Raw genomic sequence first — 25,154 nt, 5'->3', positions numbered from 1 at the left:
TAGTGGGCACATCTGCCATATTGAGATAATCCATCCCACCTCACAGGTGTGCCACATCAGGATGCTGATCTGACATCATGAGTAGTGCACAGGTGTACCTCAGACTGCCCACAACAAAAGGCCACCCTGGAATGTGCAGTTTTGTCTCACAGCAAAATGCCACAGATGCCACAAGCAATGAGGGAGCGTGCAATTGGCATGCTGACAGCAGGAATGTCAACCAGATCTGTCGCCCGTGCATTGAATGTTCATTTCTCAACCATAAGCCGTCTCCACAGGCGTTTCAGAGAATATGGCAGCACATCCAACCGGCCTCACAACCGCAGACCTCGTGTAACCACACCAGCCCAGGACCTCCACATCCAGCAGGTTCACCTCCAAGATCGTCTGAGACCAGCCACCCAGACAGCTGCTGGAACAATTGGTTTGCACAACCAAACTGTCAGAAACCGTCTCAGGGACGCTCAACTGCATGCCCGTTGTCCTCATCGGGATCTTGACCTGACTCCAGCTCGTCGCCGTAACAGACCTGTGTGGGCAAATGCTCACATTCGATGGCGTCTGGCACGTTGGAGAGGTGTGCGCTTCACGGATGAATCATGGTTCACATTGTTCAGGGCAGATGGCAGCTGAGAATGTCCCAGTTCTTGCATGGCCAGCATACTCACCGGACATGTCACCCATTGAGCATGTTCGGGATGTGCTTGACCGGCGTATACGACAGCGTGTACCAGTTCCCACGAATATCCAACAACCTCGCACAGCCATTGAAGTGGAGTGGACCAACATTCCACAGGCCACAATTGACAATCTGATAGACTCCATGCGACGATGTGTTGCACTGCATGAGGCAAATGGTGGTCACACCAGATACTGACCGGTTCTGGGTCCCCAGACCCCCAATAGCGCAAAAAACTGCACATTCCAGGGTGGCCTTTTGTTGTGGGCAGTCTGAGGTACACCTGTGCACTACTCATGATGTCAGATCAGCATCCTGATGTGGCACACCTGTGAGGTGGGATGGATTATCTCAATATGGCAGATGTGCCCACTACCACACATTTGGACTGATTTGTGACCACTGTTTGGGAGGGATGGTTATATTGTGTATCTGGAATGAATTTTAGGTCTCTACGTCCATCCCATGGGGAATGGGAGCAGTAACAAAGGTGTTGCGTTTATATTTTTGTTGAGTGTATATATATATATATTCTATACAATATAAAAAGAAGCCTGTCGCACTTCTGAGGTGTTATTGAAGCCTGGGTTGTGGTGTTCAGGTCAGGCGAGGTGGCTGGCCAATCAAGCAAAGTAATAGTATGGTCAGCAGATAATTTGGTAGTAGTTTCGGCACTGTGCCAGGTGATAAGAAATTGGCATCTCCACAAAGCTCGCATGCTCTAAAATCACTTGGTAGACAGCAGTGTTGACTTTGGACCTGATAAAACACAGCAGTCCATCTGCCAGCACCTGAACCAGCAGATCACATGTCACTCTAACTCAGGCGTGTCAAACTCAAATACACAGTGGGCCAAAATTCAAAACTGGAACAAGGTCGCGGGCTAACATTAATATTTATTGGGAAAAAAAATCTTCCTCCAGATTTAAGAATGAATCTCTTCTAATGGACTCAAACAAGTTTTGCTGAAAAACAGAATATGGAACAAGGAAAGCTTAATACTAAACAATATATATATTAGTTGTATAATACCAGTAGGCCAGCTCTAATAATAATTTGGTATGGCTCGCGGTATGGCCAAATTTGGCCCGCTGGCCAGAGTTTGACACCTATGCTTTAACTCATCACTGACTTCATTGTAGACTTCAAACACCTTGGATTCTGCTCTTTGCTCTTCCTCCAGACTTTAAGAACTTGATTTCCTAAAATACTGAACTTACTTTCATCTGAAAATAAGAATGTGTCACAGAACCTTTGGTTTAGGAGTGTCTTGATATAAGGGGTGAAACAGTTGTTTGTTGGCTCTGACAACATGCACATGTTAGTAGGTGTACAACAATCACCATCACACAAACGTTCATGCTATTAGCAACAACATTTGCTAAAAGCCATTAAAGAAAAAAAAAAAAGCAGATCTGAAAGGAACAAAATTAGTTTTGCAGGTTTGATGGATTTACATTTTGACATAATGGTGGTAGATAACTAGTAAAGAGGAAACTCTCACCAGATCCCAACTCACGGTTGTTTTTTTTTTTTTTTCTTTTTTTTGGGGGGGGGGGGTTGGGCTTAATCAGGTCAGTTAGTTATAACCTTTAAAAAGAAGCACCCTTTACCTCTAAATTTGGTTGAAATGTGTGATGGAAAATTTTTGTTTCACCTCATCTAACCTCTGCGTACTATTGATATGCAATTGTAAATTTCTTGTATAACGAAAGAGTGTATGAAGACGGGAAAACAAATGACTTTAAGATTTGCTCAAGGCCATGATACACTTCATTATCAAGCTGGTGCCTAGATGATGGCGAGGATTTCACTCCCAACCACTGAATAGACAAAGATTGTATCCACACAACGGCTTTAAAGGAGCTGTTATTATTTTACCTGTTGGTCAACGCTGGTACAAACCCCGTTTGCATTGTATTGATCCCTTTGCAAGGGTTTAACTTTCTTTCAATAAATCTCAGAAAATCTGTTTGGTTTCAATGCTTAAATTATTTTTCCGCAACAAAAGAGAAGAAGTGATTCATGATTTTTTTTCTCAAAAAAGAGCTTGGCATTTTTACTAAATTAAATAAATAAAATCTTATCCATACATCCATCCATTCGCTTCCGCTTATCCTTTTCAGGGTCGTGGGGGGCAGTGGAGCTTATCCCAGCTGTCTTAGGGCGAGAGGCAGGGTACACCCTGGACAGGTCGCCAGTCTATCGCAGGGCTAACACACAGACACATTCACACCTCTTTTCAATTTAGAGTTTCAAATTAACCTGTCCCCACTAAATAAAATCTTATTTGGTTGTGAAATGTTAGAATGTGGACATATAATGTCGACTAGCCCTGAAAGTCATTTTTTAAACAATAACAAATTTAGTTTTATAAATCTCATGTCATTATGTGCTTCTGTCACTGGAAACAACATTAGCAGGGCAGCGGGCCTGATGGCAAGAATGGCCTAAGCTCTAATCTCCTGTTTGTTTGATATTTATATTTTATTCCTACATAGCTGCCGTAGAGCACCCACAATTTGGTTTTAAATGTACAATGAAAATAAAAGACTATTCTCTTCTCTTCTATTGTTGGCATAGTTGAACTGTTGATAAAATACACCGTTTTACTCTTTAATAGAATTTAAGATATGTTTTCTAGACTATTTTTTGAACGAAACTGATGAAGACAGCATTTAGGTTTTACTTTTTTTTTACCAAATCTCAGTGTTGTTTAGAATTCTCCAAAGTGATCTGTAATATCTTCTCAACAATATTTGCTGGGTAGGAAAGTTAGTGGACCAACAAAGTCATAAAAGTCATTAAAGTAAATGGAAATCCACAGAGAAATTGTTGAGATATTTCAGTCCAGACTAAAGTAATAGAGTGACCAACCAAGCATCCCTTGAGCCACTCTTCTAGCATGTCTAACAAGTACATGCAGCTATTCCTTAATAGTATGGATTTTCTTCTACAGCAACAAATGACTCATTGCCTGAAAAGCAGGACAAGTTGACATAATCCCCGAAGACTGCAGGCTTCAGCCTTTTACAGCTCATGGACTGCTCTTGCAACTTTACAGAGCAGCCAAAAGACACACTATGTTTCCTGGAGGCCCCCAGATGTGAACATCTTAGAGTGTATAAAAGCAAACACCTAACAACAAACATGTGCAAACAGATCTGTGAAAGTGCCACAGAAAAAGATGAGGCTCACAATGGGTTACAGCGCCTAAACACGAGTGAAGCGCACATACACACCTGCACACACCTTGTCTAACTTAAAATTCCTGTTTTCCTCCTGCCTGTGCTGTCAAGGGTAATAAAACTAACTTACAACTGCGTTCTCCCACCACACGGCCTGGAAGCAGAACTCCTCCCACCCCCTTAACTTCTTCATTTAAATGTGCATTTTGAAGAACAAGCGCTTTTCACATCTCCAAAGGATGTTGATGACTTGAGCACAAATCTCCATACATTTTCATGAGCTAGAAGCAGCGCTATCACGTCGATCTGTGAGGAAATAGCTGGCAGGTTTATGAAAATATAAATTGAAATTTTTTATGAGGAGCGCAGTAATTGAAATATGAAGCAATAAATGAAATATTTATTTTTTAACAGAAATATATCACTTTGATAAAGCTGTTATTGGTGTGGGCCGACTGTCATATTTGGACATTTTTTTCTGCATTTCTTTATAAAATGGAATTTGTGGATGTCCTTACAATAAAGCTTTATGGATCAACATAAAACACTGTTTACTGTCATGGGTAATGCTATTACATTTAAAATCTTTGGTGGGGCACCAAATAACAGATAATGGAAAAAGAAAACAAACCCTTTAAAGTGATAGGAAGGGATTTTTTTATGTTAGTCCTGGTTTGGGGAGATAGAAGGAACAACGTGGTTTTTCTTACACTTATCAGTTGGTGCTCAAATAACACTAAAATGTTCCAAGAAAAAGTCCCCCAAACCATTACACACCAACAGACTGAACTATTGATATGAGGCAGGACAGCACCACACTTTCATGTGAGTCGACCAAAGACTGACTCTACCAGGAGAAGAAATTAAGACAATTTTTATAGTCTTCTGTTGTCCAGTTTTGGTGAGGTGTCTGTAGTTTCCGTTTTTTAACTGACAGGAGTGGTACCCGTAATTATGAGCACTGTTGAAGAGATGTATATAATAAAGTGGCCAGTGTCTGTAGAAAATTAGAAAATTAAATTTAATTAAACCTTATTAATATTTTATATATTGTTCTAAAACCTTCATATTTCTTGAACATGTCTTATTATATTTTGATTTTGATCCACAGTGCCTCTTACCTTATGGATCTATTTTATCTTGTTATATTATTGTATATTTTCTTTTACTAATCTTTTTGACATTATTTGCACTATTTTTAATAGTTGTGATTAATATCTGAAAATTTAGGATAAATAAACTGTATCTTATACAACTATAGTATTTTACTCAGATTGCATGCTTACCAAACACTTTGAGGAAGAGCTCTCTTTCCTGGGATCCTGCCTTATTGGTGGCTCTGCAGGAGTAGGTGCCTCCATCACCCTGCCGGATGTTGCGGATGGTTAACATGCTCCGCCCGCCATCAAGCCTGTTCAAAATGTACTGGTCCGATGGCTCCAGCTGCTGCCCTTTCCTGCACGAGTGAAAAGCAGAGGCACATAAGTAAGGAGTGGAAATATTTGGCAACTACCTCAAAACTGACACTGAACTCCTAAAATATGAATGCGTCAGTACACGTTTGATGTTACAGATGTATAATCTCTGTATTTTGGGTGTCAACCGATCCCATAAAAATCAGGCAAAGTGCAGACACCTCGGCTTTGAAACTATTTCTATCTATAGCAGGTAAACAGGTGAAAACATGACGGCACTTTTTATAGACACTATTTGAAGTGTGATGAAAGGATTGTTTTGGATAAACAGATCAGGCAATAATTGAAATAACAATTGCTCGATGAATAGTTTGTTGTATGTCATCAGAGTTGTGAAACTCTGCCATGCAGAAAAGTAACATCTTTATCGTGTCAGTTACAGGCCTGCCAGCACTCACTAGTGTTGCTGTGAATGTTTTCTTATGGACTGCAATGCTCACTAAATGACTCCGGTGTGGTGCGGAGATGCATTGCTGACTTAATGTCTTTTCTTACTGGGCTCTGTGGGGAAATTATCCAGAAAAATCAAACTGATAAATTGACGCATGTCTATATTTAAGCTTCATAACAAAATCATAATAGTCTGACGCATGTTAGCTGCCTCCTCCGCTTGTTTATTTGCAGCTAGTTAACCAGGCGTGTAGTCTAAAAGGTTCAAGGGATAGCTTTGTTTTTTTTGATTTAGACAACAGGTCCTTTTACAGCATTTGTAAGTCGCTAAAAATAAGATTAGCTTAGTTACTGAATTCATGTAGGATCAAGCAGCAATGGCACCCAAAACACGGGAAATACTTGTTTACATACATTTAATTTTGTAGCACACAAATTTAATTCTCTGATATGTAACCAGAATTTTCTTTTAAGATCTACTTTCCTATACTGCATATCAGCAAACTACAGACAGCTGAAGTTTGTGTTTAGTATGTGAATACCCAATACAGCCCAATACTTTACTTGTGAGCTTATGGATATTACAACAAAACAAACTTAGTATTGACCTGGGGGACACAACATGGGAAGATCGCTGATGTTGCTCTCCATGTCCTGGATTTGTAAATACGTACCTTTGGTAACATGGTAGCATTCTTACTATGAAAACTGATAATACTGTTGTGCCATTTATGAATATTAATAAATAAAAATGCCAAAAAAGGACAAATTTGGAAGGGACTCTTTAAAACGAACATATACAAACCAGTGTGTACAGTGCAGATTTAACTAGACTTTGTTTTGCATATTGCATTTCCTCAAATAAAATAACTGCAGCCAGTTAAAAGCTGTGTCTCTAATAATAATAAACACTTGGGAAGTGGTTGATGCAAACAAATTAAAGCCAGACAAAATGAATGTTTGTTCATGTCTGTGTCAGTTTAAGTAAACTGTGAGAACATGGGTGCAGCAGTTTCTGGGTTGCTCTCTGGCAAAAGTAAGATCTCTACAGAGATCCAAACTGATCTTTATTATGTGTGACTTACTGCGCTCTGCAGTTTTATCAGTACATGCATTAACTTTACCAAAGCAAATGGAAAGTTTTTTAGTGAAATATACTACTTATTAAAAAAAACCTTAAAAACAAATACAGGCCTGCCTTTGATCCAAGCCCTGGTTACTACTTCCTTCTGATAACTTGTGAAGACCCTTCTTCTGTCATAAAACAAAAAGTTATTGCTTCAACACAGCTTTTCTCTACTTTGTTGTTATAACTAAGCTTTATTGGAGCTTTTCTAGTACTTATATTTAATTTAAGCTCTATGAACGAACCCTAACAAGTAAGACGTTTATGTTCTGGGAGTTTTCATGTAGGATAGCATGTTTAAACTTGAACAAGAGTGCCACAGTCACCATTTTTTGCCCAATTTATGTATTAATTAAGTAAAAATTGGATTTCAGACAGTTCATTATCAATTGAAAAATGGCTCATTTACTGCAGGGTTTGCACTTAGTTTTTCTCCCCAATTCTCACTCAGTGAAATATTTAATCTGCCCAGGGGATCTGAAAGGCTTACATATAGTTTTATGTATCAGTGTGAATGTGAAGCAGAGCATAAACGGATGAGATTCTCGAAATTAAAATCATTAAGGGTTTACATAAACGAACACAAAACAGATAAAGCTGATCTGATGTTTGCAAATGTGCTTCAGCATATTCAGTTGTGATTCATTATTAATCTGCCCCACTCGCAAATATAAAGAAAAGGTATGAAAAGAGATAAAAAAAAATAACATTTCGTTAAATATGGACAATAGCATCTTGTTTTTTTATTTTATTTTACAAGTTATTTTATGTAATAAATTCAGAACAGATATATCTCAAGTCTTCAGTTCAGGCTGTTGTATTATTCACAGTGTATATTTTACTGTTCCACTAAAAAACTCTTATTTTTTTAGAGATTTCACATGAGGGGATTTGAAGACTCAGACACAAATAGACACGAGTGCAGTTATACTGCGTGGTGAGCTCAGCCTCATTGTACTGTAGGAAAAGCGAGAGGGAGGATAATTGAAAGTCGTCAGAGGAAACACCAAAGCCAAGTAATAATAACTCTGGTGAGCCAAAGAGGAAATGAAGAGAGGCCTCATCTTTGGAATGGACAGTGGAGGGCGTGCTGCAGTGCTGAATGTCATTATACTGACTGACTGCTGACAGGTAGTCCATTACCCAAGATGCACAGAGGATGAGGTGAAACCTCGCTCTGACAGGAAATGCAACGGGAGAGCCTGGAATTAGTTAGGAGGGGTGGCATCAAAAGAAAAACTAAATTGGAATGTGATGCGTTGTTTATACCGAAGCCTTTGTTGTGATTTACGCATTTTAATTCTGTAGTCTGGGACTGACACACAGGACTTATTGACCTGGGAAATGAAACAGACTACACAGAAATGTTTGGCAGTCCATGGTCACTAAAAAAGTTCAAAATCTGCAGTCAGCTGAAATGAGACCTTGACAGGTGATTTATATTTTATTCAGTCAGCATTAAAAAAAATAGTACGTGAGCATTAGAGTGAAGTGGGAGCATGCAAGAGTACCCTTTCAAGTAAACCTCGCAGGATGGTATGCTGAAATAAAACATGCAGCACATTATGTACATTATGCAACTGACATCCACTGGGGTTTGGGTGTATTTTAGCTCCATGCTAAAGCACGTATGATATGTGTTATGGTTTTATGGTTTTTCTGTTATGCACTTTTTTCATTTCATGGTGCTAAAAGTGGCAAAACAATTCATAGAAAGAGGTGGATGTTGCTCCAATGTCACCATAAGCCTGTATCTAACCCCAAATGTTACGGAATCAGTCTATAACTGACTGTGCCTGGTCACTGATGACCTTGTACTGTGACACATCTCTTTGCAGTATGGAACTTGACCTTGAACCTTTCTATCTATTCTATTTCTATATAAAACAAGGTTGTCAGGACAAAATGTTGTCCTGCAGCAACTATGTTAATATTTGTTTACTCATTTTTTAGTTTTGATTTTTGCCAGTTTATCTCAAATAATTGCCATTTTTCATATTGCCGATTGCAAGTAATTGCCAACTGGACTCCGTTTAGCTGCAGACTGATTCCTACTGATTCTTAGTGCTCTCTTGATGTACCAAAGTTGCTTTAAAGACAGCAACTGACTGCGAGTGGTCTTCAAAGGCAATGAGATCACAAGTTCGTTTCACAATGTCTTGTTAATATTTTTTCCAAGTATGACTGTGTCATAATAGGTTAAAAAGCACTCGCACAAAGTTAACATGCTAATTCAAATGGTGATGTTGAACTTGCAATTTTCATGCCTCTGATAAAGACTAAGGTGTCTAGGTCTGGCACAAGGTTGTGCCATTATCTACTTGTAGCAGGGTAGTGGCCAAGCCACATTACTACAGCTACACTCCATGAGACTAAAAGTGTCACAAAACCCCAAAATATGTCAAAATAGAATCTCAGTATGACCCACACTTTGAGAGCGAATGACATACTGCCAATGTGCAAGCCTAAGAACCACAGAGCAATGAAAATACATGTGCACAGCAGGTTTTAGTGCCTCAACCTGCTATGTTAGGACACAAAGTTACTCCAATCACATTACAGTAATCCAAAGCATTACTGTAAAAACAAATCAAGTAATCATATTAGCCAGTAATCCCTCACTTATCCCTTTCCGACACACTCACCCATTCAAACCTTCAACTGGTACCGCAAGTTCTTCAATTATCTGCATGATGAGTACTCAGATAAAACAAAATCAAGGGTAATGTTTTTTCTGTGCACTTGGGCTACAATCAGCTGACTTCAGCTGATGTAGTAGGGGAAGAAAAATAGCAGAGCGGTGTCCAGCTTTCATTTTTCGCACAGTACTTTCGACAGCATGCTGTCAAAGTGAGCAGTGAAGAACTCAGACTGATGTCAGAGTATATGCTGACCCCAGCCAAGCATCTAAAGCTTCATTTTCAACAGGCAACAAAAGCAGTTACGGCACCTGTTCCTATCACAGAATCACTGTGGCCGTAACATTTTTCTTTGAAGTGCTGCATTTTAACTTTGCCCTCGGCTTTGTGTGAATTCTTAAACACTTACAAAAAGACCTTGTGTGTGTGTGTGTCCTCATTAGGATAGGCCAGGATGCCAGTGTGTGGAACAAGGCTCATATTGTTAAACGGCAATTGTGTGCCAATGCATCTCAGGTGGTTATGCGAAATAACACAAAATTAATGTGATGAGTGGTGTTTCTAATTAATTTCTACAGGTATAATTAAGTAACATAGCATTTTAACCTTTAAAAAGTAACGAGTTATGTGTAATGCATTACTTTTTGGTGTAATAACCCCGATCTGTTAATGCTCCTAACAAGAATCACTTTGCAAGATGAAAGAATTAGGCTCAAGGATACCCAAGGTAGCGTAAGTGTAATGTCAAGGGGTTCTGAACAAGCATCCAAGTGTGACGAGCTGGGTGTCACCATTATGGTGACCCCTGGTATTCCAGCAGAAGCCAAAATACACCTTGGGCATATCTCTGAGAGACCAGCAGCTTTAAAAAACAAAAAAAACCAAAAACAAAACCTGGAAGAATCTGAGCACTGGGAATGAAAACAGGCTGCCTTCTGACCTGAAACCGCAACACTTCAGAACGGGGGTATCAAATATAAGGCCCAGGGGCCAGAATCGGCCTAGCAAAGCCTCCAATCTGACCCACTGGAAGGGTTTGGAAAATGTTATGGAGGGCATACATTTTAGACTTTTAGATGTGTTTTCATAAGTTTTACAGCTTCCTCCAGTCATACTGCACCAACGTAAATAATTAGATAAACCATTATGAATTTATTTGGAATTAACAGTCGCAATGAGCTAACAGAACGTTTTCTGTAATTTTACATGTGTATTTCTTACAATTTAAGCCCAAAGCAGCGTTTCATTATCATGTAGAAAAACTGAGATATATTGTTGAAATTACACTTCTTTTTTAAAATTAAAATATCTCAGGGATTAAATGTGTGATTACACTTCTTTACGCTGACAGAAATAGGAGTTTCACTGGTCCGTCCCACTTAAGATCAAAGTGGGCTGTGCATGGCCCACAGTGTGAAACGAGTTTGACTTCTCTGCTGTAGAAGAACAAAGAATAAAGTCTCATTAGCTCTCGGTACTACGCTGAGTTTCTCTGAGACTTGGTTTAAACCTTTCTTGATCTTGCGAACATCAAATTTTGTGAATGGCACATCTGACCATGCAAGAGAATTTTATTAAGAAAAAGGTTTAGTCGCTTACTTCTGTGGTTATTTTTAATTGCCTCAGCACATCAGTGAGCACCATGTAAGAGTGAATGCTTCTGTATCTAAGCCTCTTTCATTCTGTGATACTATGAGAAACCTATCAAGATATCTTATTTCCCAGGCTCCTCATTTTAACGGGCTTATTGTGAAACAAAACTCACAACGTCAAACAAAACTCACTTTTACACTTAAAGCAAAACTGAGACTGAGGTCGTTAAGCTGTCACAGGGATTGTCTCAATATAAAAGTAAGGATGGAGATGTGCACTTTGCCATCTTCACACTGAAATATTCTGCAAAATATAACGCCAGCTGTTAAATCATTAAAATTACATTTCACTGTTGTGCTCCAGAGCTGAAAAGCCAAGGTAAGACACCCCGGAGTAAAAGTAATTCCTACTTTTTTGGAGCCCCAAAACAAGGGAGCAAGATGAATGAGGTTTACAAAGTTTAGGCTGCTTCCAGCTGTGCGTCACCTTTCAAATTTTGTTTGTACTTCACAAAGTGATGCATGTGCCTCATTTTTTTCTGCTGTATTCAACCTCTCTTTCAAACAGACAGTTCAGTTCTCATTACATCTGTATTACTCACAGAGATGATGTCACATGAAATGCAGGAGTGAAGAATTCACCTCGCTGTGCTTCATCTTCTGCAGAATTGTGCAGCGCTCCTGTGATGAAGGTAAGCGCTCTGAGAGGTATGTGACCTCTTTGTTAGGGTGATGAATAAAGGCATCTGTGTTTACCATTGATGCACATGCTCAGCATCGGTTTATGTGCTTTTATCTGCTGCACAGCACTGACCAAGTTACTTAAAAGTACAATAATAATAATAACAGATCATAGGCCCACATCATAATTATGGACTATGAAAGCATTAATTAATGCCCTTTGCTACAGTTCAAATAATGCTCAGCTGATATATTAACAGAGAGCTAATATCTGCTGATATTGGCATATATTCTTTGAATGCCACAAACACAGCTGTAAATGAGTAATCCATGACTGGTTGCCCCTTCCTGAGTCTGGTTCTGCTGGACGTTACTACCTTCAAAAAGGCTAAAAAAAAAAACTACATACAGCAGATGAACAGTTTCCTTAAGAAACAGAAAAAATTCCAGCAAACACCTGACGCAGGATCTGAGAGATGTATCTGGCCCTTCAGTTGATCCATCTACTGTTCACTGAGGCCACATCAGAAATCATCTCAGTGGAAGGGCGGCTGTCAAGTCATTCTTAAGGAGAGAAAACAAGGATAAAAGGCTGAGATATGTACACAAGAACTGGACTGAAAATGTGGAGCGATGAATCCAAATTTTTTGAAACTTTTGGTTCAAATCATCATCAATGTGTATGTAGAAGGTCAGGAGAGAGGTACAACAGTGAGTGTCTATGACCATCTGTAATACATAGTGGAGGCTCTGTCTTGGTTTTAGTTGCATTTCAGTTATTTGTGTTGGAGATCTTGTCAAAATCCATAAAATTATGAACACAGAAAAGGACCATTGATTGATTCACCATGCAATACCATCTAGAAAACATCTGATTGCCATTAGCTTCCTTTTTCAGCATGACAATGATCCCAAACACACTGCCAATGCAGTAAAGCATACCTGGATAGAAAAACACACAATGAAGCACTATCAGTCATGGATTGGCCTCCCTAGAGCCAAAAACATCCAAAGGAGAGCTTTGAATGTCATTCAAGAAACCGGTAGAATTATTCCTGAAGACTACTTAAGGAAATGACAAGAAACCTGCCTAAAAGAGTTCAGACTGTGCTGAAGAACAGAGGTGGTCACACCAAAAGTGGAGCTTCAAGGATGTTAGAATTGCACAAACTCTGTTTTATACTTTATTTCCATGTATGTTTGCACAAATTTCAATAAATTGTTGCAGCTATTTCATTTTCCATTTGTACGTGGTAAATGGTGGAGCTCAAACTCTAGTGGGGAACCAAAATATCTTAATTTAAGACTAAACTAATATGTTGTTGAATTGTTGCCCTCTTTTTGCCCTTTAGAAACGCTGCCAAGCCCACAGTATTTATTTTACCAAATTAACTACAAAATATAGCAATTATGAGGAGCCATGAGGTCACTTGTAAGTCATGTTTGTTTGGATTGTTTATAACATTTATAAAGACATCATGTCTCAAGAGAAGATACTACAGGCTTATTTTCAGTTTATTATGTTTATTCTAGGATTCTATTAAAGTAGCTTTGCGTGATTTCAGAGTTCAAAATAACCCTCATTTATCTCAAACTGGGCCTTTAAGCCCCCTTAAATATAGAGATGGTTTAAACAGCAGGTGGGTAGGGTCAGATCTATAAGCCTGAGCTGACCACAGACCAGGCAGGGATATTCATTCTCAGTGACATCACACAGAGACAAAAACAGGCAAAAAAGAGCTTTGGTGATTACTTTTACATGCACGGACCTCATTACTTGAAACGTGTTTAATATGAGCATCCACAAACTACTCTTTCCAGTAAGTTCCAATAAGGAAAACTGGGGGGGGGGGACGACACCATTTTAAGCAAACACTAAAAACTTCAATGGAACAACAATAAAGTGTTATCAATAGATGCTCAGGTGCAAAGAGCTTGTTATGATTGCCTGCCGAGTGGGTGCAAGCTAATTGCTCGATGTCAAGCTGTAGAGAGGATAGTGGAGTGTCAAATGCTCTTCAGGTGCAAATTTTCGCTCTGTTGCTATGTGCCATGGATATTACTGTGTGGCTGCTGAGGGCAATGTGCGAGGGTGGACTATAAATTCCTCAGAACTATGAAAGAAAGTTGCTCTGAAAACAATATATACACATTTGTACATAGGCACGAATGGGTAGTAGGGAACATAATAGCCTGTATTATTTGAAAATTAAGGTTAAATTTGACTTAATTAAGTGACTTCAATCCAGTAATCAATCAAGCAGTGCTGTTTTTGTCCCTTATGTTTTCTAACTGAATATATGGCTATTTAAGGAGTTGAACCTTTTGTGTATGATGGCCTTAATCATTTGGTTCAACATCATTTCCTCTCTTAGATGGATACAGCCATTTTTTCCCAGTCTGGAGTGGAAGAGTGGGCTCGTGTAGAGCTCAGCTCATACTTTATGGGATAAATTGGGGCGCCAATGCAAGCCAGGTTTTATCGCCCAAAATCAACACTGAGCCTCACAAATGCTGTTGGAGCTGAATGGGAGCAAATCCTCAAAAGCAGGCTCCAAGAATCTTGTGGGAAGCATTCCCATAAGTGTAGGCGCTGCTATATCAGCAGATTAATTCTCATGGTTTTGGAATGAAATCATATTAGGGTAGCACTTTCGGGTGTCTACTTGGGGATAAACCTATCCTACATCCTTGAGGGAGCACCAATATTCTTTGGATGTCTCCCAATCCCAATATCTCTTTGAACTTTACCTGTGCCATGTGACTATGGGGTCCGGAGATCCAGAAGTGATGCAAGTAAAGGTGACAGATTCCTGGTAGTCAGCTGTGGCATTGAAGGACTGCTGGAACACTGACAACACTGGAGGGACTGCAGACACACACAAAAAAAAGAAAAAAAGGAAATAACACATGGCGCTATTAGATCCTGAGAGTTAATCAAATCAATCCGGACTGAAAGCTAAAATTGGACTATAATCTAGCAAAACGTTCAGTATTCATAATGCTACATGGTGCAGGATTTTCACAAGAAGCAAATAAAAGACTTTCATGAGGATTGAATTGGCCTTGCGAGTGGCCTGTATGCAAGCGCTGGAAAAACGCTACTTCTGCTGGTAATCCCGTGGGGATTTCAAATAACATTTTGACCCAGCTTTGGTAAAAAACCCCCACAAAGGAACCGAATACACTGACGTGAGGCCATTATTCTATTGTGTGCCTCAGAAATGCTCCGTTAAATCTATATAAACAATGGCAAGACAGAAAATGTGTTTCAACATGAAAAAAAAAACAGCTGTGAAAACTAACGCTTTCCTTTTGTGAATAAACTATTCCTGTCAAGCGCTCGAGCTCTGACAATTGTTCCTCTTGTCAGGCCAATTTCTGCAGAATCAAAAGCAGAAGTGCTTTGCTGCCCTGATTTTATAGGTCTGTGGTTTGATGGACATGCAAATGCAAACTCTTTTTTTAGGGCTACAAATGACTCGTATTTATTTACGCAGTGCTTCTTTCACTTTTCTTGCAATCAAAGTGAAATACGACAAGGACGCCCTTTGACAAATCTTTAAAATGTCTTCACAAATCATATTTACATATTTTTTGTTCATCTCCTATGGTTTATGTATTTTTTAAAGCACCTGGATCTTGATTTCTAATAAGAGTTTTCAGATGTATTTTTTGGGCCACCTGACACCACTAAATTCAAGAGAAAGGAGAAACTGGGACTCATATATATACAAAACAGATGGATAAATAGAACCAGAGGCCTGAAGATTGATGCATTTGACTTTGGAGTGAACATTTATTTGCTTCAGTGCCCATACAACAGAAAAGCTTGGACATCAGAATCAAGAATGAACAGATGTGTCCAACATGATTTCATTTTACCGATAACAATGTTTCAAACAGTCACGATGGTACCGTACCTCATTTCACTGTATATAACCCTCATCTGCATGATGTAAGAGACTGCATCAGTCTCTTACATCATTGTGAAGGAATTTTGGTCCAATCCTCTTTAGAGCATTTATTCATACAAAATGTATTATTCAGGTCATTTAGATTTGTAGGTGGTCTTTTATTTACTTCTTTAGGTCCCACCACAGCATTTCACTTAGGTTAAAGTCTGGACTTTCAGTTTCAACCATTTTATTGTAGATTTGCTGCTCTGCTTAGCATCATTGCACTGCTGTGTGACCTAATTTGAGCCAAGATTTAGATTCACATTTGACTCTAGAATACGTTGGTATACAGAGGAGTTCATGCCCAGGGTGCCCAGGTGCTGTGGCTACTAAATAAGCATTAATCATCCACCACTGTGCTTGACAGCAGCTATGACGTGTTTGGTTTTCACCTAAGTGGCCAAACATCTCCACTTTGGTTCCGTCTGTCCAAAGGACATTGCTCCAGAAGTCTTGTGGTTTGTTTAGATAAAGCAAACCTGACCCATGCTTCATGTTCTTTGTAGCATTCCAGGCAAACCACACTTATTCAGCCTTTTTCTAATGCTACTGTTATGAACTTTAACATCACAACAACGTGTTAACTGGGAGCTGTAGTCTGAGTTGTAGCTCGTGTGTGGGGAGGAATTGTAATTGTCTTTGTCACTGCAGAACGATGGACTTTAAATGCACTCATAATTCTTCCCTGACTGATAGGCAGCAATAATTCCTTCTCTAAGGTCAATACTGATGTCTTTCCTCCTCAGCACTGTGTTAGCACACACCTGTAAGCTACACGTGTGCACCCTCTGCAAACGTTCTGCTTTTATAGAGGTGCTCACACGTGCTGATGATCAATTAATTAACTGCTACCTATCCTCATAATTTCAATGGAAGCAGTAAAGGTGTACTTAGTTTTTCACTGTAGCTTGCCATCGCCAGTGTATGAATGTGTGTGTGAATGGGTGAATGACTGAATGTAGTGTGAAGCGCTTTGGGGTCCTTAGGGACTAGAAAAGCGCTATACAAATGCAGGCCATTTACCATTTTACCATTTCACAGGACTTCAAAGATTCTATTACTCTCAGTCATATATTTTTGCACAAACCATACCAAACTACTAGAAGTTCCCTTTAAATTCCTCTTTGTTTTTGCATGTTTTGCCACTGCGTGTACTCTCCTTTGCTAAAATATGCGGTTATATCTGTCTAACTAACTGACATGCATCAGTCAGTGTCCACGTAAATGCGGCACGCTTTGCTAATCTTCCACAAGCAGCTGCATTGGCATGCTGGTAAACAGCAGAGGCCTTGATGACTTTATCAAGAGTATATGGTGAGCGCTGTCGGGAACATGTAGTGTGCCCCTTTCATGCAATCACCTGAGGGCTGTCATCTTGTCATTCAGTGAAAGGAGAGCGGAGGAAGAGCAGGCTTTTCTTCGTCACAAGGGAATGACAGCTTCATGGTGCAAGCATGTTTATCAGGCATCTCAATCCGTTTCACAAGCCTGTATTTACGCTGTACTTTGACTACCACTGTAACTGCTCCGCTGTGGTCCTGACTAGTCACAGTAAGTGATTAATCATGTCTGGAGCAGCTTATTGGAGCTTTGGAACATTTACTCCTCTATTTTGCTTCTGCTGGGCAGTTGACGACTATAGGTGAAAATCAATTAAGTGCACTACCTGAAATCCACTGAGTTAGAATAAGTGAACCAGTGAGTTGCAGTACTGTTGTTGATGTCTGTGGTTTAAGCTTTGAATTCAGGTCCATGAACCACCTAAAGTATCTTTGTGGCCTTTTGTTGTATTGTTTGTATAGTATTTATGGGTTTGTGTTTTCTACTTATTTTTATTTTTATTTCATTTTGACTTTATGTTTTGAATTTAGTTTAGTTTCCAAATTAAATTTTCTTATTTCAATTCAGTGTTTTTCAGAGTTATTGTATGGAGGGCATATGTCAGAGGCAGGACTGAGAAAAAACAGTAGGTAAAATCAGAGGTAACACAAAAAATAAACACAGAAACATCCACAGCCTTTTGAAAGCTGTTGACTCACAGGTTTGTTTCCATTCAGAGTCTCAATAAACATGTTTATCAATGTGTCATCAGTCAAGGTGTCATAAACTATACTACCTCTATCTTTTTATTTTAGTTTAATTCATTTTCCAACTCACAAAATTATTTCAGTTAATTTGCTTTTTTTTTTTTAGTCTAGCTTTTTTTTAATTTTTGGTTTAGTTTTAGGCAACTATAATGTAAATTCTTTCCTATCTATTATCAAATTATAAAGATACTTCATGCACCATGCATGAAGAAATGCATTGTGGGTAAGCAAAAGCACAGGCTGGAAGGATACTGGATCAATCCCATCACATCTGAAGGAGAAGATCAATGCTATCTCCACTTCTCTGTCTTCTCTTGATGAAAAGTCTGCTTTGCATGTTGAAAGGTCACCAAACTCCTCCTCCTTCTCTTTTTTCTCCCTTCTTTTCTAAACGAGGACCATGTAAAAGGTACGGGAGGAAAATAGTAAAAACGACTGAAGTCCAGACAACACGATGAGGACGTGCTATATTTATCAATTAGCCCACCAACTGCACCTACTGCATTTGCATAATTTCATCCGATTACAGCGTGAGCACAGTCGAGGTAAAGGAAATACTCGGTGTAATCATGTCCATCATGTGTTAACATCCAGATAACATCCAGCACACCTGGATACAGGCTGATGTGTAGGTTTAAATCAAGGTTTTAGCTTTATAGAAGCTAAATTTCGCTTCTTCCACAACGAGCTACCAAAATGAGGCATGTGCTGCCACCGGTGTGTTTACAAGATCTGGTCTGCTTGTAATTAGAAGGCATTAAATTAAAACAAACAAAATGCCCCAAATGCAGCAAATTAAAAACTGAAAATTTGTTCTGTGTGATCAAACATGCACTCATTCCAATTCTCTAATTCTACCGCCATCTCGATATTTGAGCAAGTTAATTTATTCTCTAAGAAGAGGATCAACAAAACATTAGACCAACGCTACCCACACAGAGGTGTTGGAGCACATGAATGATGAAATTGCTGAAAAATGGGGACGCTTGCTATTAGGATCCAAACAAAAACCTGCTTCACAGGTACTGCAACTGGCAGCTGCGAAAGAGATTTTTTTCCCTTTGATCACGTCGAAAGGGTTGAAAAAGCTTGAAAGGTCTCACAAAAAAACAAGCTAAACGTGTTTTTAATATTCAAAAAATGTAAACAGCTCCTCAGTTGGGGGTTTTGGAAGTTATTGAGAGATAATGAAAGGAATTTGTTCTCCAAGTGATGACATCCAGAGGACACTTATTCCACCTAGATCTAACCCCCCCCAACAACTCAAAGATGAAATTAAATATTAAAAATAGCTTCAGGACTCATTAAACTGCTGCTTTTTGATGAAGAACAGCGGTAAAGCAGGTAGACTTGCCTTTTTAAAAAAAAAAAACATACTGTGGATAGGGAATTCTAATCAAAACAAGGCATCAGTGCAGAAATGAAGCAATGCTTCTGTTCTGTAGTCTTTTTTTAAAGATCAGTTACACTAACAGCACCAGTGTGTATTACTATGAAGAAAAATACATCGGTACATCTACAGTTCCATAGTGTCTGATCTATGTGCTATCTCATGTTGTCTATGTACTGTTTCTCCTAAAAACAAAGAAAAAAATCAATGAAAATCTCCTTTTTTTGTCTGTAAAATCAACACAATATGGAGTGCACGCACACACACATTTTAGGTGCAGAGAGCTTTTCAGGGATAAAAATGGCCTAAGCAATAATCAAACACTATGAGTCCTTTCCAATAGTTCTGACTCTGCGAGTGAGATGAGCAAGCATCTGGCTGACATGATAACCATTGATTTCCAAGCCAATAGATCTCTATTCTCCAGTGTGTGCCCTCCTCCCCTCTCTTTTCCTATGCAATACGCTCCCACATCAGCGGGCCTTGTTGAAACAGGCCTGTTAATGAGACAAACTGCCAAGCAAGGAGACTTCAAAAGAGCAAATCAGCAACAGGGTTTAAGCATCCAAAAAGAATCTGGCAAGCTTTATGAATTCTTCATGTATTAGTCATATGCTTGAAACTTCAGAGGCTTGGGCGAGATAATGCGAGGTTCACAGACATGCCCACCAATGTGAGAATACATGAAAACATATTTAAAGATGACTCATTTTAAATGCAGGAGCTGGAGGACTTGTTTTCTGTTAGCCCTCTAATTAGCTTCAATAAAGTCAGGATAGCCCGTGTTTAGAAGTTGTGAAATCTTCTTGGTTAATGTCATGACTCTATTACACCTACTACAAATTAAGTGAGTCAGTGTTTTGAGACGAGACCCCTGCTGGGTTCTCTATTCAGGATTTGTTTCGTTTTCTAGATTAACACACAAGTTGGAGCCAAACCAGCCCTGATTTACAACTGGGAATGTAATGTAACAGAGATGGGTATTTATATTCCCTTATTGCACGCGAAGCAGTTTTGATTGATGTTGCTGCAAAATCATGTAAGAGATCCTGAAGGACACAGCCAGTAGTTTCACTGACAGCTCAAAGGGAGAAAATTGTGGGGCTTCGTGTTTGAGTGAGCGAACCCACAATTAATTGGATTTGTTGAGGAAGAATGCAGGCAAAAAAAATCAGGAAGTTATTTCCATTTTACATCATCATCGGTTGCTATAGAAACTGGCTGCTGTGGCTATTGGGTCAGAGATGAATGAAAATCTGTGTTAAAGTGTTAAAAACGAATACAAGTGGCAGATGACAGTGCCGAACACTACAATCTGAACCAACTAATCCAAAAATTATTGGAAAGTGGAATTATTGGAAAGAAGTTTTTTGAAAATGTACTTATTTTCTTGCTGTGCATTTTGTAATTTATGGTTTATAAAAGTAGACACTAAATTCAGTGACTGAATGTGTTCACAGGTCACAAATCAAGCCAGAAGGGGGGTCATTGTCCCATAAACATGAATATATTTAAAATCATTTTTGAAGCTAGATGAGCTAGAGGAGGAACCATGCAGATTTCATCTTCAAACTTGACATCTGTCCCTCATATACATTCTACAGTCTGGCTCCATTCAAGGGCAACAAAATCTGTCTACCACAACCTATTAAGCTAACTAGCTTAGTAGCCCCTTAAAGCTACTTCCTTATTCATTAGAGCTCACCACAGTACATAGTTCCACATACACCTCCTCCTGTAGATTTATTCGCAGATTTGTGTTAGGTGAATGTGTTAACCACTACAATACAGGCCCGCTTTGTCGTGCTTATACTTACTGAACCTAGCAGTACTGGACTTTCTCTGGGTTTTAACATATTGTCTTAAATTTGTCTTAAGTTCACATAAGACCAGAGATGGGCAGTAATGCGTTACTTGTAACGTGTTACTGTAATCTGATTACTTTTTCAAGTAACAAGTAAAGTAAGGGATTACTATTGAAAAAACGGTAATTAGATTACCGTTACTTTCCCGTAGGAACGCTGCGTTACTGCGTTACTAAAACCGTGATTTTTTGCGAGAATGTCTCACGACAGTGACGTAAGCGAGTGCGCCGTTAGTAACAACAGTTGTGTGCAGATCAACAATGGATCACATATCGATTGTGGGAGAGAGTATGAGTGTGCAGTGTTTAAAGCGTGGAAGTACTGACCTTACTTTGAGTTTGATTCCATAAAAAGTGACAAAAACATTAGCGTCCGTTGTGCGTGGGAACAAAACTTCTTTTTACAGCAAAAAAAACCCCTAAACTTCCAAGCAAGCACCGAGTGCGCTACCACGTAATGGGAAACTCACAGAGAAAGTCGCGGATTTTTCAACTGACCGCGGCACACCTGCACCAGGGTAAACCTCCGCCTACCCCCAGTCCTGCTTTACAGGTGAAAATAGAGCAACAGAACCGCTGAGTGTTTGACTTTATTTATTTTCTGCTGTGTTTTACTTGCATCTATTTGAAAGAGTGAGTGTAAACACAAAAAATATTTTATGTGCTGGAATGTGCAGAAAATAGCTTTAAATGTTAAACTAATTTCTTCCAGTCAGAGAATGTTGCATATAATTACATTTTTGCTTGATGCATAAAGTTAAAAGATTAAAACTAATAAAACAAGTTTTAAAAATGGACTTTTCCATTTGATTACATTTTGTATGATGGATTATGTAGAAAAAGTAGAATTGGGCTGAAAGATCTATCGCTTTATCACCTATTCAGGTTGTAAATCGGGTTTTTAAAAAGTAACTAAGTAACTAAGTAATTAATTACTTTTGAAAATAAGTAATCAGTAAAGTAACGGGATTACTTTTGGGGGAAGTAATCAGTAATTAGTTACTGATTACTTTTTTTCAAGTAATTTGACCAACACTGCTTAAGACACATATTGTAACATTTAGTGTAAATAGATGGTGCAAACTTTTGCTCACCACCAGGGGTCAGCATTTTTCCAGGGGTATGGTATTTATTTTTCGATTTTTCCTGCTGTTCTTTTATATTTGACATGTCTTATTGTTATCCTACTGCTCAAAAGGCTTTGCCTTTTCCCATGCTGCCAAATATAATAATGCACAGCAGTTATGATGTGTTAGTAATGACTTAACAGGCTGATGTTCCCCATCTTGGCTCTATATTTAAGTTTAGTTGATATCTATTCAACAAAGTATATGCATGTTATGGAAGTTCCTTTAAATTTTGGTAACAGCTTTAGCTCATTTTGGAAGGCTGCAAACTACTTTTAACCGCAATAAATTATAGTAAGTGAATTTCACAAACCATGACAGAAAGCAACAAACAAAAGTAACAAATGGTGAAAATGTGCCAAGGAAATTACAAAAATGGAACTCAAACTGTTATGCAACTGTGCTTTATATTTTCATTTGAAAAACAGCATGAATGGTTTTACAACTTTGTTAGTTTGTAAGTAACTTTCTGTTCTATTGAATCTTTTCAGAATTTTTCTTTAAATTATGTTAAATATAGTCAATAAAAAGCTTCCTTGACTCATATGTGGATACTTTTGAGATCACTTCCTGAAATGTTCTACATTCTTCTAGTCACCAAGCTGTTTTTGCCCTCAGGTTGATTAGCCATTCAGCAGGTAGCCTCCTTCTCTCGATACACCATCATCTTCATCTATGGTCTGCTTTGATGATACGCTGGAGACTGGGAGCTGCAGCAGGTCAGCAGAGCTTCATTCGCTGCATGCTTGCGGGGAAGAAACCACTCTTTTATCAACTGACACATGAATATTTATGACTTCACATTGGTAGGGGAGTATACAGTAAGTTATTTCAGCTCTGCTTCTCGAAAAGAAAATGTTGTTCTGCATCACTGGCTAAAGTAATGTCTGTTAACATGTTGCTGAAATAGAGTAGACACTTCTTCTGACGTGCTAAATCAAAAGAACAGCATGACGTATTGTTGCTGCATGCTGAATATAAAAGCGCAACGCCCAACTTGAAGATGGTTATCAAGTTCAATTCTACTTCACAATAAAAATTAACTAAAAAGACAATGCGGCATTCAATCAGCCAATCATCTCAGCTGGTAACTGGATGTGCAGAAACCAATTCAGGAATAAAATTTACAATTTTGTGCAGAAACTATAAAAAAAATATTGTTTGACTGCTTTTTTAACAAAATGCACTAATTCAAGAGGCAATCTCACATATACATAAAATGACTCAATGAAATAATCAACATTATTTTGGGACAAAACACGCTAAATACTCTTTTTCCTGAGCATGCCTGCACTGTGCTGGAAACCTTTGTTTTTGTTTCCTTGACAATGTCACTAAATAAGATGCTTCTGCTGGCAAAGTCTATATAATAAAGTTGGCAATGTTCCCTCTAATTTTTCATGTGTCTGAGCAACACACAAACTCCCTGAGCGGTCCCTTGGACCACTGTGAGCAACAGCAGACGTGTGCACTGTGGTCACGCCAGCATCGAATCCATCCAAGTTACATGGTTTATTAAAACAATCAAATTACAGCATTTACATTTATGTTAGACTACTTTTAATTAACTGCTTTAGCCCACTTACAATGAAAAATTAAAAAAAAATCTTATTCATGACCTGTGTAGTATGTTAACACTATTGGAAGTAAAAATAACTTGAACTCCAAGTTTGAAAACACAACTTTCTTTTTTCTTTTTTAAATAAATAAATAAATCCGCACATCCTCCTCAGACACAGTGGACGTCAGTGCGCACACTGTGTCTGAGGAGGATGTGCGGAAGTGCTTCAGGAAGGTGAACGCACGCAAAGCTACTGGTCCGGACGGGATTCCCGGCCGCGTCCTCAGGTCATGTGCGGCTCAGCTGGCTGGAGTGTTCACGCACATCTTCAACCTTTCCCTCTCTCTGTCTGTAGTCCCAGCCTGCTTCAAAATGGCCACCATCGTCCCTGTACCCAAATCCTCCACCATCTCCTCATTGAACGACTGGCGACCTGTAGCCCTGACCCCCATCGTAAGCAAATGCTTCGAGAAGCTGGTCAGGGACTTCATCTGCTCTGCACTACCCGACTCACTGGACCCTCTACAGTTTGCATACCGCCACAACAGGTCCACTGATGATGCCATAGCCCTGACACTACACACTGCCCTGTCACACCTGGAGAAGAGAGACACGTATGTGAGGATGCTGTTTGTAGATTACAGCTCAGCATTCAATACCATCGTTCCCTCGAAGCTGGACAGGAAACTGCAGGATCTAGGACTGAGCAGCTCCCTCTGCAGCTGGATCCTTAGCTTCCTGTCTGACAGACGCCAGGTGGTCAGACTGGGCAGCATCACCTCATCCCCCATCACACTGAACACTGGTGCTCCACAGGGGTGTGTACTGAGCCCTCTCCTGTACTCACTCTACACCTACGACTGCACAGCCACTAACAGCTCCAACATCATTGTGAAGTTTGCGGACGACACTACAGTGGTGGGTCTTATCACCAACGGTGATGAGACGGCTTACAGGGAGGAGGTCAGCGCCCTGACCCACTGGTGTCAAGACAACCATCTCACCCTCAACGTCGCAAAGACAAAGGAGTTGATAGTGGACTTCCGGAGGTGCAGAGAAGTACACACCCCCATCACCATCAACGGCGCTGCTGTGGAGAGAGTGAGCAGCTTCCGGTTCCTTGGAGTACATCTGGCTGAGGATCTTACGTGGTCAGTACACACAAACAAAACAGTGAAGAAGGCGCAGCAGCGCCTCTTCTTTCTCAGGAGACTGAAAAGATTCGGCATGAGCCCCCGCATCCTCAGGACCTTCTATCACTGTGCCATTGAGAGCATCCTCACTGGATGCATCACCACCTGGTATGGCAACAGCACCGCCTACAACTGCAAAGCTCTCCAGCGAGTAGTGCGGTGCTCTGAACGGATAATTGGAGGTGAGCTTCCCTCCCTCCAAG

The 25,154-nt window shown here is 39.5% G+C and overlaps 1 protein-coding gene across 2 annotated transcripts in view; it reads right to left on the bottom strand.

Annotated features, from left to right (window-relative positions):
* Nucleotides 1-25,154, bottom strand: part of ncam2a (neural cell adhesion molecule 2a) — a 473,690-nt gene that overhangs the window by 91,260 nt on the left and 357,276 nt on the right. For both annotated transcript variants that reach the window (XM_085397463.1, XM_085397464.1), the window contains exons 6-7: nucleotides 14,522-14,639; nucleotides 5,154-5,323 (exon numbers count right to left, since the gene is read on the bottom strand). In XM_085397463.1, the coding sequence (XP_085253589.1) occupies nucleotides 5,154-5,323; nucleotides 14,522-14,639 (288 nt within the window). The remainder of the gene's footprint in view (nucleotides 1-5,153; nucleotides 5,324-14,521; nucleotides 14,640-25,154) is intronic.

This window comes from Rhamphochromis longiceps, linkage group LG23, assembly GCF_057381845.1.
Source record: "Rhamphochromis longiceps isolate RC_006_pf linkage group LG23, R_longiceps_female_GT1.1, whole genome shotgun sequence".
Taxonomy (NCBI): Eukaryota; Metazoa; Chordata; class Actinopteri; order Cichliformes; family Cichlidae; genus Rhamphochromis; species Rhamphochromis longiceps.
Note: the sequence above shows the minus strand (reverse complement) of the source record. Positions and strands in the feature narration are given on the sequence as shown.